Source organism: Tachyglossus aculeatus, chromosome 18 (assembly GCF_015852505.1).
Source record: "Tachyglossus aculeatus isolate mTacAcu1 chromosome 18, mTacAcu1.pri, whole genome shotgun sequence".
Taxonomy (NCBI): domain Eukaryota; kingdom Metazoa; phylum Chordata; class Mammalia; order Monotremata; family Tachyglossidae; genus Tachyglossus; species Tachyglossus aculeatus.
Window position 1 is genome coordinate 39,804,954 of NC_052083.1, and position 13,885 is coordinate 39,818,838.

At 52.7% G+C, this 13,885-nt stretch overlaps 1 protein-coding gene across 1 annotated transcript in view; it reads right to left on the minus strand.

Moving 5' to 3' along the window:
* BEND5 (BEN domain containing 5) overlaps positions 1-13,885 on the minus strand; it is a 158,772-nt gene that overhangs the window by 116,736 nt on the left and 28,151 nt on the right. The window contains exon 3 of the mRNA XM_038760624.1: positions 6,969-7,093. Coding sequence (XP_038616552.1) covers positions 6,969-7,093 — 125 coding nt within the window. The remainder of the gene's footprint in view (positions 1-6,968; positions 7,094-13,885) is intronic.

Genomic DNA, 13,885 nt, shown 5'->3' on the forward strand with positions numbered 1-13,885 from the left:
AAGGAAATCACTCCAGGTCACATACACCAGGCAATAAAAAAAAAATTGTAGTGTTTGTGAGACGCAGCGTGGCTCAGTGGAAAGAGCCCGGGCTTTGGAGTCAGAGGCCATGGGTTCAAATCCCGGCTCTGCCAATTGCCAGCTGTGTGACTTTGGGCAAGTCACTTAACGTTTCTGTGCCTCTGTTACCTCACCTGTAAAATGGGCATTAAGATTGTGAGCCACACGTGGGACAACCTGATTACCTTGTATCTACCCCAGCACTTAAAACAGTGCTCAGCACATAGTAAGCGCTTAACAAATATCATCATTATTATTACTATTATTATTATTAAGCGCTTACTATGTGTCAAGCACTGTACTAAGCGCTGGGGTAGATACAAGATAATCAGGTCCCACATGGAGCTCGCCGTCTAGATAGCGGGGAGAACAGATACAGAATTCTCATTTTACAGATGAAGGAACCGAGAGCTCAGAGAAGCAAAGCGACCCGCTCACGGTAACGCAGAGGACAGGTGGCGGAGCTGGAATTAGAACCCAGGTCCCGATTCCCAGATCTGGACTCTTTCCACTGGGCCATACTGCTTCTCAGAACAACCGGGGGCTTCCCATATAGAAGGAATCTCTGGGGGTCTCGAGCCTCTCTCTGAACCCCAAGTTAGGCCAGGGGTCCGGTCCTTTCCAAAGGTCACACCAGGTCCCGTGGCAAGGAGAGACTTCTCCTCCATGCATCCGCCTCGGTTTCCCAATTGCCCTCCATCTCTTGTAAGTCAAACACGAGTATTGATCCGCGGAAACTTTATACGCTTTCGGAGCGGCCCGCGGCTTGGAGAGGTCATCGCTTTTATAAATCCAATTTTATACCTGGCCGAAAACAGCCATCACTTCCCCAAATTGCAAAATGACTTTCGGGTTTGGGGGGAGTTTTCTTCTTTTTTCCCTCCCCTCTGCGATGGCGGAACGCTGACTTGATTTTCCTTCCTCAAACGCTGGCGGTGGAAGCAAGCTGCGTGAGGTCGGCCAGGCCGAACTCAGGTCCTTCTGACTCTCAAGCCCGTGCTCTAGCCACTAGGCCATACTGCTTCTACTCAATAAATGCTATTACTACTACCACCGCCACGACTATTACTACTACTGACCCATATCAGCGGCTACAAGAAGGCTGGGGGACCAGAGGCAGGTTGAAAAATAGTTGCTGGCATGGCAGGGGGCCTAAAAGAACGGTCCAGCGCAGGGTGCCCTCCGTGGGCCCCTGGGGTGGGATGGGTTGCCCCTCCTGTCCCGGCTGCATCGGGGGAGCAGGATTTCAATCCCATCTCGGACCATGGGACTGCGAGGGGACCACCCCCTGCCCCCCGGCCTGTCTTGGCAACGCCGTTAGGGGAGCCGCCCGCGATCTATTATCATTCCGAGATGCTTCTCCCCGTCTTTGCGACGTGTCCTCTGCCGTGAGCCTGGGTTGGGGGGGGGTGGGGGCCGGCCTGATGCCGCCCGGGAAACGCGGGATTGATGAATTGTGAGAAATTGTCAAGGTAATGAATGGCTCTGTCTTGGAGTTCCTTGATACCGCCGAAATGCAATTAACTAAGGGAGGGAAGGAGATCCACCAGCCGGCACGGGGAGAGCTGGGCCTCGTGGGGGTTGGAGAACAAAAGAGGGGCGAATAAAGCAAACAGAGACTTTATTCCAAACTGACTTGGAAATCTACATCTGGGAGAGAGCGAGGCCAACAAGGAAGGGCGCCATGGAGGAGAGTAAGCCACTGGAGGGGGCTCCGTGGGCACTCCATGCCACCTACCCCTCCAAGCCCCACGGCACTTAATAATAATAATAATAATAATAATAATAATAATAATGGCATTTATTAAGCACTTACTATGTGCAAAGCACTGTTCTAAGCGCTGGGGAGGTTACAAGGTGATCAGGTTGTCCCCCTGGGGGGCTCACAGTCTTAATCCCCATTTTACAGATGAGGAAACTGAGGCCCAGAGAAGTTAAGTGACTTGCCCAAAGTCACACAGCTGACAATTGTCGGAGCTGTGATTTGAACCCGTGACCTCAGACTCCAAAGCCCGTGCTGTTTCCACTGAGCCACGCTGCTTCACTTGTGTCCATATCTGCCATTTACTTATTTCCATTAACTCCTGTCTCCCCCACACATTCCGTTTCATTCAGTCATTCATTCAATCATATTTATTGAGTGCTTACTGTGTGCAGTACACTGTACTAAGTGCTTGGAAAGCACAATTCAGCAACAAATGGAGGCAATCCCTGCCCAACAACGGGCTCACAGTCTAGAAGTGGGGAGACAGACATCAAAGCTAGTAAACAGGCATCAAAAATAATGGTGGTAAGCGCTTACTATGCGCCTGGCACTGTGCTAAGCGCTAGTGTGGACACAAGCAAATCAGGTTTCCAGGGTGGGGAGACAGCCCCCTCCCCTCAAGTGTCCCAGGCGCGAGGTCTTCATTCCGGGGTCATTGAATCAATCAATTAATCAATCAATCAATCAATCGTATTTATTGAGCGCTTACTGTGTGCAGAGCACTGTACTAAGCGCTTGGGAAGTACAAGTTGGCAACATATAGAGACAGTCCCTACCCAACAGTGGGGTCAGAGTCTAAAAGGGGGGAGACAGAGAACAAAACCCAACATACTAACAAAATAAAATAAATAGAATAGATATGTACAAGTAAACTAAATAAATAAATAGAGTAATAAATATGTACAAACATATATCCATATATCCAGGTGCTGTGGGGGAGGTAAGATGGGGGGGATGGAGAGGAGGATGAGGGGGAGAGGAGGGAAGGGGCTCAGTCTGGGAAGGCCTCCTGGAGGAGGTGAGCTCTCAGTAGGGCCTTGAAGGGAGGAAGGTCATGGGTTCAAATCCCAGCTCTGCCAATTGTCAGCTGTGTGACTTTGGGCAAGTCACTTAACTTCTCTGGGCCTCAGTTACCTCACCTGTAAAATGGGGATGAAGACTGTGAGCCCCCTGTGGGACAACCTGATCAACCCTGTAACCGCCCCAGCGTTTAGCACAGTCCTTTGTACATAGAGTAAGAGCTTAGTAAATGCCATCGTTATTATTCCCTCTAATTGAACCTCCTGTGTGAAACCGACTGAAGCCAGGGGCTGGGGAGAGAGGGTTGACCAGCCCCTGCCTCTCCCCACCGCCGCTACTGGAAGCGGCAACGGGAATCCGGAGGATCGGCGGCCGATCCCGTGCCTCTGACCTCCTCCGTCTGATGGAGCGGCCCACCGGGGCGACCACCCACTCCTGTCTGCTGCGGGCGAGAACTCAGTGGGGGCCCGGACGAGAAGACGGGCACGGAAGGGAGGAAATTGGAGAGATGAGAAAAGATGATGGGAAGGGAATGAATGTTTTCAATCCACGCCTCACCCTTACGGCTCCGTCGGGCCACCAGCCTCTTGGAAGCCAATATCCGGGAAGCTCTCGCTCCACCTTGTATCTCGTCCACAGATCTCCCAGCTTCCCGGAGACGTGCTCCGGTCCCTTTCTTGGCCTGGTGATGGGAATAGGGTGGGATCCAGGGATGGGGCCGGCCAGAGGACCCAGTGAGGTCACTAGGCGGGAGATGGCGGAGCAAATGCTTCCACCTCCGATTTCCCACTCTGATTGGTCACTGGATCCCTTTGACGGAGCACCTACTGTGGGCCCAGCACCGGTCTGAGCTTAGTAGACATGCTCCCCACCCTCAAGGAGGCTACTGTGTACAGAACACTGGACTGAGCGCCTAAGAGAAAACAGTAGAATCAGTAGACAGGATCCCTACCCTCAAGGAGCTTCTAGTAGCGCGTGCAGAGCAGTGGACTGAGCGCTTCGGTGAGAACAACAGAATTAGTAGACACGATCCCTTCCCTCGACAGGTTTACAATCTAGTGGGGGAGGCAGAGGCTAAAATCAATACAGGCAGGAAGAAGCAACAGAATTTAAACATACACATACATACGTGCAACAATAGTGGGGTGTGCCCAAGTGCTCAGGTAGTGAGGAAGAGCTGGCAAGGACTCTCGGGGGGGGGGCAGGGTGGGGAGGGAAGATTGAGCCCCTTCCTTCCTCTCCTCCTCGTCCCCCTCTCCGTCCCCCCCATCTTACCTCCTTCCCTTCCCCACGGCACCTGTATATATGTATATATGTTTGTACATATTTATTACTCTATTTATTTATTTATTTATTTTACTTGTACATATCTATTCTATTTATTTTATTTTGTTAGTATGTTTGGTTTTGTTCTCTGTCTCCCCCTTTTAGACTGTGAGCCCACTGTTGGGTAGGGACTGTCTCTATATGTTGCCAATTTGTACTTCCCAAGCGCTTAGTACAGTGCTCTGCACATAGTAAGCGCTCAATAAATACGATTGATGATGATGATGATGATGAGTGATCAGAGAAGGCTTCCTGGAGGGGGCCAGGTTCTCCGGTGAGGAGCTGGCGCATCCTCCCTACACCTGTCCGTGCGCGGCCAGTGACTGCCGAATGGTCTAGGTTGGGGGGTACTGCCCGGCAACTCCCCGGGACAGACATGGGACCCGGGGCCTCGGCTGTCCTGCTAGCCAGAGGGCCGAGCTCTGGCAGGGTCATCATCATCATCATCAATCGTATTTATTGAGTGCTTACTGTGTGCAGAGCACTGTATTAAGCACTTGAGAAGTACAAGTTGGTAACATATAGAGACAGTCCCTACCCAGCAGTGGGCTCACAGTCTAAAAGGGGGAGACAGAACAAAACCAAACATACTAACAAAATAAAATAAATAGAATAGATATGTACAAGTAAAATAAATAAATAGAGTAATAAATATGTACAAACATATATACATATATACAGGTGCTGTGGGGAAGGGAAGGAGGTAAGATGGGGGGGGATGGAGAGGGGGACGAGGGGGAGAGGAAGGAAGGGGCTCAGTCTGGGAAGGCCTCCTGGAGGAGGTGAGCTCTCAGTAGGGCCTTGAAGGGAGGAAGAGAGCGAGCTTGGCGGATGGGCAGAGGGAGGGCACTCTGGGCCCGGGGGATGATGTGGGCCGGGGGTTGATGGCGGGACAGGCGAGAACGAGGTACGGTGAGGAGATTAGCGGTGGAGGAGCGGAGGGTGCGGCCTGGGCTGGAGAAGGAGAGAAGGGAGGTGAGGTAGGAGGGGACGAAGGGATGGACAGCCTTGAGGCCGAGGGTGAGGAGTTTCTGCCTGATGCGCAGATTGATTGGTAGCCACTGGAGATTTTTGAGGAGGGGAGCAATATGCCCAGAGCGTTTCTGGACAAAGATAATCTGGGCAGCAGCATGAAGTATGGAGCAGCATGAAGTATGGTCCATGTATGGACCCGGCCAGGGTCCACACATGGACTACGTGGGTCTGGCCGGGTGGCGAGAACGACCTTGGGTCGTTCGGGTCCTGGGGCCGCCCACCAGACCCCTTGGCTTATGGAAGGTTCTACTCCAACCCAGCCCGCAAACTTTGCTCCTCTTATGCCAACCTTCTCACTGTACCTCCATCTCAACTATCTCACTGGCAGGCCCTCGCCCATGTCCTGCCTCTGGCCGGGAACCCCCTCCCTCCTCATATCCTAAAGACAATGGCTCTCCTCCACCTTCAAAGCCTTTTTGAAGGCACATCTCCTCCAAGAGAAGCAGTGTGGCTCAGTGGAAAGAGCACGGGCTTTGAAGTCAGCGGTCTTGGGTTCAAATCCCGGCTCTGCTGATTGTCACTGTGTGACTTTAGGCAAGTCACTTCACTTCTCTGTGCCGCAGTTACCTCATCTGTAAAATGGGGATTAAGACTGTGAGCCCCCCGTGGGCCAACCTGATCACCTTGTAACCTGACCAGTGCTTTGCACATAGTAAGTGCTTAATAAATACCATTATTATTATTATTATTATTGAGGCCTTCCCTGACTAAGCCCTCCTTTCTTCTTCTCCCACTCCCTTCTGAGTGGCCCTGACTTGCTCCCTTTATTTATGCCCCCTCCCCGCCCCACAGCACTTACGTCCATATCTGTAATTTATTTATTTCCATTAACGTCTGTAGCCCCCTTTAGACCGTGAGCTCGCTGAGGGCAGAGAATGTGTCTGTTTGCCGTTACATTGTATTCTCTCAAGTGTTTAGTTCATTGCTCTACAAATGGTAAGTGCTCAATAAATACGATCTATTGACCAACCGAGTGGATGCCCGAACTTGCGCGGCTGGGGCCTCGGATGCCCAGAGACCTGTGACTAGGTGAATAACGATCACCAGAGAGGCAGCGTGGCTCAGTGGAAAGAGCCCGGGCTTTGGAGTCAGAGGGCATGGGTTCAAATCCCAGCTCCTCCACTAGGCAGCTGTGTGACTTTGGGCAAATCACTTCACTTCTCCGTGCCTCAGTTCCCTCATCTGTAAAATGGGGATGAAGACTGTGAGCCCCCCGTGGGACAACCTGATCACTTTGTAACCTCCCCAGCGCTTAGAATAGTGCTTTGCACATAGCTCTTAATAAATGCCATTATTATTATTATTATTATTATTATTGTTATTTGAGAACTGGGCCAGCCTCTGACCCCCCAACTCGGCCGACAGCTCATCTCAGGGCCAGGTCCCGCGCCTGGTGATGCTCAGCAAGCCCATCGGCACCCAGGGCCAACTCCCAACACAATCTCTTTCCCCCCGGGCAGTCACTTAGCAAGCCCATAGATGCCTGGACCCGGATCCGTGCATACTTTTCCTCCAGCCATCGGTTCGTATCTTGCTGCTGCTATTCCAGTTAACAGCCCCCGAGCAGCAGAGCCTTCAATGTGCCCCTGGGCACGACCGCTTTGACATCACATAAAGGCAACCTGGCCCTTCTGGCAGAGATGCCTGCCCCCGAGGCCCGGTCGCACGGCCAGGAGGGCGACAGTCCTCTGGACCAGAGAGTTCTTCCTCTTCCTCCCCCTCCGCCTCCTCCTCTCCTTCCACCCGGACAGTCCCGCTTCACCTGGGCCACCTTCACGTTCTCCACGGTGAAGTTGAACCAGACGCGGAAGCGTGGGTTGCACGTGTCGGGACGGATGAACAGGTCGTACTCGAACTCGGAGACGTGGTCCACCCGGCCCAAGTTACCTAGGGGAGAAAGACCGGTGGGGGGTCAGAGGCGCTAGGTGGGATGGAGCCTGTGGCCTGTGGTGAAGTCAACGCAGAGACTCAAAGACCGCGGGGAATCCGGCTTGATCGCCTGCAGCGGGCAGACGGGCTGTTCCGGCCTTCAGCATCACCCTTGGGCCCAGCCCTCTTCCCGCTCCGTCCATCCCAGGATGCTGCGTGGGCAGGTGGCATCCCTCCTGACTTGACAACGTCATCGTGTCCTCTGCAAGTCGGGTAAAAAACGGAGGCGATGGGGGATGCCTGGCTGTGTTAGAGCACTAGAGTGCTCAAACCAGGGCATCGGGAACTCAATCAAAAGAGCACCGGCATGAAGGCAATGAGCACTTGATCACTAGAGTGCTCACAACAGGGCACTGTGCACGCGATCACTAGAGCACTAGCACAGTGGCTTTGAGCACTTAGCCCACTGTTAGGTAGGGACTGTCTCTATGTGTTGCCGACTTGTACTTCCTAAGCACTTAGTATAGTGCTCTGCACATAGTAAGCACTCAATAAATACGATTGATTGATTGATTGATTGTTCGCTAATAATAATTGTGGCATTTGTTTAGCGTTTACAATGTGCCAGGCACCGTATTGAGCCCTGGGGAAGATACAAAGTAATCAGGTTGGACACGGCCCATGTCCCACATGGGCCTCATAGTTTTAAGCCCCATATTACCGGAGAGGGCACTGAGGCACAGAGAGGTGAAGTGACTTGCCCAAGGTCACACAGCAAAAAAGTGGCTATAAAAATAAACAGACACATTCCCTGTCCACAACGGCCGGGGGGCAGGGTTGGGGGGGTGGGGAGGGGTGGCCAGGAGGGCGAAGGCCATCGACTTGGGCACTACCAGGGGGCTGGGGGGGGTGCGCGTGAAAATGGCAGGGAGGGCAGGACCCAACAGCCCAACCCCAAAGGCCTGGGACTCCTCCAATGCTGAATGGACCTGCTGTGGGCTCCGAGAGGCGGGGGGAGGCAACTGAACCAGGCAACGACTCTCCCCTGGACCCAGCCACCGTCTTTCAAGAAGCCCCATGAAGATGACGAAGATGACGGGATTTGTTTAGTGCGTACTATGCGCCAAGCACTGTTCTAAGGGCTGGAGTACTCCCCCCAAATCCTGCCCCGGCTCCCGTCACTTGTCAGCTGTTTGACCTTTGGCAAGTCACTTAACTTCTCTGGGCCCCAGTTCCCTCATCTGGAAAATGGGGATTGAGACTGTGAGCCCCACGTGGGACAGGGACTGCGTTGGACCCAATTTGCTTGGATCCACCCCACAGCTTAGTACAGTGTCTGGCTCATAGTAAGCGCTTAACAAATACCACGATTATTATTACTGTTTAAGAGCCTCGCCATCCGCCCTCTCTTCACCCCAACCCAGTCCCCCGGCCTCGCCGGTCTGCTACGGAGAGGTGGAGACAGGGCTGGGGAACCAGGGCAGTGATAGTAGGGGAGCAACTGAGTCTCCCCCAAAAATGCTTCGGTTCCCTGATGGATTTAAACACACACACACACCCTCCTCCATCCCTCCCGGGGTATCCAGTAACCTCTTTCTGGCCCAGCACGGCCCTCCTGTGAAGGCTTTGCCAGAATAGTTTCCAATGGAATGTCAATCAATCAATCAATCAATCAATCGTATTTATTGAGCGCTTACTGTGTGCAGAGCACTGTACTAAGCGCTTGGGAAGTACAAGTTGGCAACATAACATGTCAGGGCCTTGAACGGAGAAATCTTCTTGTTAGGAAAGACGGGTCCGTTACGGGTCAGGACGGTTACCGAGCGATATTTAAGAGGGGCATATTTTTATCTCGATGTACAGGAATCCATGCCCCAAGAAACCAAGCGCCATCATTTTTCCTTGAAATGGATCAGGGCCTATTAAGCAACAACCAACCATTGATTGGGTGATGAATATTTGATGACCTCTAGCCCATCCTTCCGTCGAGCACACAGAGAGCGAGAACCTGTAACGCTGAAAGCCACTTCTTTGTGTGCGGTGAGGGGCTGCTTTCTGACCTCTTTTACGTCCTCTGATTTACTTTTCTGTTCAAAAGAGAGAGGTGAAGAAGTAGTGGTCTTTTTAAAAGGACATGTTTTGCCTTCAATTTTTCTCCTTCGGAACCTCAGTGGTTTTGTTTTTTTTCTGGTATTTGTTAAGTGCTTACTATGTGTCAGGCGCCGTACTAAGCACTGGGGTAAATACAAGGTACTCGGATTGGACACAGTCCCGGTCTCACAGAGGGCTCACAGTCTTAATTCCCGTTTTACGGATGAGGTAACTGAGGCCCAGAGGAGTGAATTGACTTGCCCAAAGTCATAAAACAGACAAACGGCAGAGCCTGGATTAGAACCCCGGGTCCTCTGACTCCCAAGTGCACGCTATAACCACTCGGCCATGCTGCTTTTCTCAGGTTCTTAGAGATTGTCCCTCTAGTTTGTTATGGGCAGGGAGCATGTCCTCCAACTTTGGTATAATGTACTCTCCCAAGCGTTTAGTACAGTGTTCTACACATAGTAAGGGCTCAGTAAATAAGATTGACTGACTGTCTGTTATAGGGTAGTCTCCCAAGCGCTTAGGATAGTGCTCTGCACTCGGGAAGTGCTCAATAAATACCACTGATTGACTGATTGATTGGAAATTACCTCTGCCTTTCCCACCTGCTTCTCTGAAATGGGTTTGGACAAATTTGTGGTTGGACCTATATGAAGGAAGCTTCGCAGACGTTAGGAGACTTAATGAGGGTTTAGTTGGACTCACGGAAAAGGGGTCCATGCTGGACCCCTGGAGGGAGAATCTGGGATGGAGAGGTGTGTTAGGTGGTCCCCTGGGGAGAATCTGGTACAGAGCAATGGATGGGATCCCTGCCCTTAAGGATCTTAAAGTCTACTATGTGCAGAGCACTGGATTGAGCGTTTGGAAGAGGACAACAAAGTCAGGAGACGTGCTTTGTGGACTCAAGATCTTCCAGTCAACTGTGTGCAGGGCACTGTTCTGAGCACCTGGGGGAATATAATAGTTTGTAGATCCGATCCCTGCCCTCAGAGAGCTTTCAGTAATAATAATAATAATGGTACTTTTAAGCACTTACTATGTGCCATGCACTGTTCTAAGCGCTGGGGTAGGTGCACGGTAATCAGGTAGTCCCATGTGAGCCCGCTGTGAGACTGTGAGCCTGCTGTTGGGTAGGGACCGTCTCTATGTGTTGCCGACTTGTACTTCCAAGTGCTTAGTACAGTGCTCTGCACACAGTAAGCGCTCAATAAAAACGATTGAATGAATGAATGAATGTGGGGCTCACAGTCTTAATCCCCATTTCACAGATGAGGTAACTGAGGCACAGAAAAGTTAAGTTACTGAGGCACAGAGAAGTTAAGTGGCTTGCCCAAGGTCACACATCAGACAAGCGGTGAAGCCGGGATTAGAACCCACGTCCTCTGACTCTCAAGCCCATGTTCTTTCCACTAAGCCGTGCTGCTTCTCCAGCAGGTTCACTGCATTTATGATGGGCTTGGAAGGGGGGAGGGAAAAGAAGCAATCTTCCTTTTTGACCTTGTGCGTCTATTCCTCCTGGAATATTCAAAGACGAGGTTTTCCCCACTGAAGGGAGGGAAGAGAACATGGAAAGACAGAGAGTGGGGGCGGGGGAGTGGAAGGGGGAACAGAGGGGAAGCAGATGGAGAGCAAAAGGGGAATAGAGGGGGAGCGGAAGGGGTGCAGAGGGGAAGCAGAGAAGGAGGAGGACCCGTTTCAAGGCAGCACTCAGTAAATAACAATAATAATAACAATAATAACGACGGCAGTAACTGCAGTATTTGTTTTTGCACTTACTATATGCCAGGCACTCTTCTAAGCACTAGGGTAGATCCAAGTTGATCAGGTTGGACACAGTCCCTGTCCCACATGGGGCTCATAGTCTTAATCCCCATTTTACAGATGAGGTCACTGAGGCCCAAAGGAGTGGAGTACTGGGCCAAGGTCACACAGCAGATAAGTGGCGGAACTAGGTTCTTCTGGCCCCCAGGCCTTCGCTCTATGCTCTAGGCCAAACTGCTTCTCTGGACCAGCTGGGGGGCATGTGAGAGCTACGGGAGACAGGCATGTGAGAGCGCCGGGGGGTGCGGAGAAGGGGCGCAGGAAGGAGATCCATCTGGAGGCACCCAAGCTGCCCTGACAGCACCCTGGCTTCCCTGTAGGCACCTCCAGGATAACAGCAGGCCCGGAAGGTGGCCAGAGGCGACGTGAAGAGCGAGGTTTAATCACCTATTGTTCCCTCCGACTCGGGTGCCCGGGGCGGGCGGTGCCCCCGGAGCTGCCCCCAGCCACTGGGCCAGAGTGAGGGCACGGGCCTGGACCTGGAGTAATGGTGGAAAAACCCCAGCCCAGTGTTAGCCACCAACACCCGGCCCCCAGGGCCTGGCAGTGGCAAGAAGCCGCGTTATCCTGGAAGGTCATTTGCGGGGTCAGTCACTGTGGGCCACACTGAGGTGACCGCGGACTCAAGCGGTGGGCGATGACATGGCCCAAGGCTACGGGAGACAGGCATGTGAGAGCGCCGGGGGGTGCGGAGAAGGGGCGCAGGAAGGAGATCCATCTGGAGGCACCCAAGCTGCCCTGACAGCACCCTGGCTTCCCTGTAGGCACCTCCAGGATAACAGCAGGCCCGGAAGGTGGCCAGAGGCGACGTGAAGAGCGAGATCGAACGCTCCGCCGGCCTCGAGATCCGGTATCATCATCATCAATCGTATTTATTGAGCGCTTACTGTGTGCAGAGCACTGTACTAATCGCTTGGGAAGTACAAATTGGCAACAGATACAGTCCCTACCCAACAGTGGGCTCACAGTCTAAAAGGGGGAGACAAAACCAAACATACTACAAAATAGAATAGATATGTACAAGTAAAATAAATAGAGTAATAAATATGTACGAACATATATACATATATACAGGTGCTGTGGGGAAGGGAAGGAGGTAAGATGGGGGGGATGGAGAGGGGGACGAGGGGGAGAGGAAGGAAGGGGCTCAGTCTGGGAAGGCCTCCTGGAGGAGGTGAGCTCTCAGTAGGGCCTTGAAGGGAGGAAGAGAGCTAGCTTGGTGGATGGGCAGAGGGAGGGCATTCCGGGCCCGGGGGATGACGTGGGCCGGGGGTCGATGGCGGGACAGGCGAGAACAAGGTACGGTGAGGAGATTAGCAGGATTAGCAGGTATCCCCGCCACAGCCACTCTGGACTCGGAATTGTCCCCTGCAGAAGACAGTGGTCCCAGGCACCAACTACGGTCGGCTGAGGGGGTGCGTTTGCTGTGGGCGCTCCTTAACCCAGGCCACGGGGAAGGCAGCGGACGGGCAGCATGGGCTGGTGGCACAGCTCGGGGCTGAGAGTCGAAAGACCCAGGTTCTGGGCACGGGTTGGCCGCTCACCTGAAGCCGTGTGGCCCGGGACAAGTCCCCAAGCCTCTCCCGGGCCTGGGCCTCGGCCTCCTCCTCTGTGACCCGCGAGAAGATCCAGGCTCTCTCTCTTTCCCCCATGGGGGCCGGAGGCGGTGTCCTGACCTACCGCAGGGCTTGGCACCGTGCCTGGTTGGAGCGAGGGCTGAATCAGCACTGCGTTTAATCACCTATTGTTCCCGCCGACTCGGGTGCCCGGGGCGGGCGGTGCCCCCGGAGCTGCCCCAGCCACTGGAGCAGGGTGAGGGCACGAGCCTGGACCTGGAGTCATGGTGGGAAAACCCCAGCCCAGTGTTAACCACCAACACCCGGCCCCCAGGGCCTGGCAGTGGCAAGAAGCCGCAGCATCCTGGAAGGTCATTCGCGGGGTCGGTCACTGTGGGCCGCACTGAGGTGACCGCGGACTCGAGCGGTGGGCGATGACATGGCCCAGGGCTACGGGAGACAGCATCATCATCCTCATCAATCGTATTTATTGAGCGCTTACTATGTGCAGAGCACTGTACTAAGCGCTTGGGAAGTCCAAATTGGCAACATATAGAGACAGTCCCAACCCAACAGTGGGCTCACAGTCTAAAAGGGGGAGACAGAGAACAAAACCAAACATACTAACAAAATAAAATAAATAGAATAGATATGTACAAGTAAAATAAATAAATAGATAAATAGAGTAATAAATATGTACTGAGCAGCGTGGCTCAGTGGAAAGAGCACGGGCTTTGGAGTCAGAGGTCACGGGTTCAAATCCAGGCTCTGCCAACTGTCAGCTGTGTGACTTTGGGCAAGTCACTTCACTTCTCTGTGCCTCAGTTACCTCATCTGTAAAATGAGGATTAAGACTGGGAGCCCCCCGTGAGACAACCGGATCACCTTGTAACCTCCCCAGCTCTTAGAACAGTGCTTTGCACATAGTAAGCGCTTAACACGTGCCATTATTATTATTATTATTATTATTATTATTATTACGGGAGCTAGGACCAGCGCTTAGAACAGTGCTTTGCACATAGTAAGCGCTTAACAAATGCCATCATTATTATTATTATTAGGACCAGGGCAGCCTTCAATCTGCCCTCAGCTAGGGCCCCGGGCAGGTGTGGATGCGTGGATATGTCGGTCAGTCGATAATATTTATTGACCGCCTACTGTGTGCAGAGCACTGTACTCAGTGCTTGGAAAAGTATAACAGCAGACACATTCCCTGTCCACAGCGAGCTTACAGTCTGGGGCTGGGGGGAAACAGACATCAATGCAAATAAATGAATTACAGATAAGTACATAAGTGCAGTGGGGCTGGGAGGGGAGAAAAACAAAGGGAGCGAGT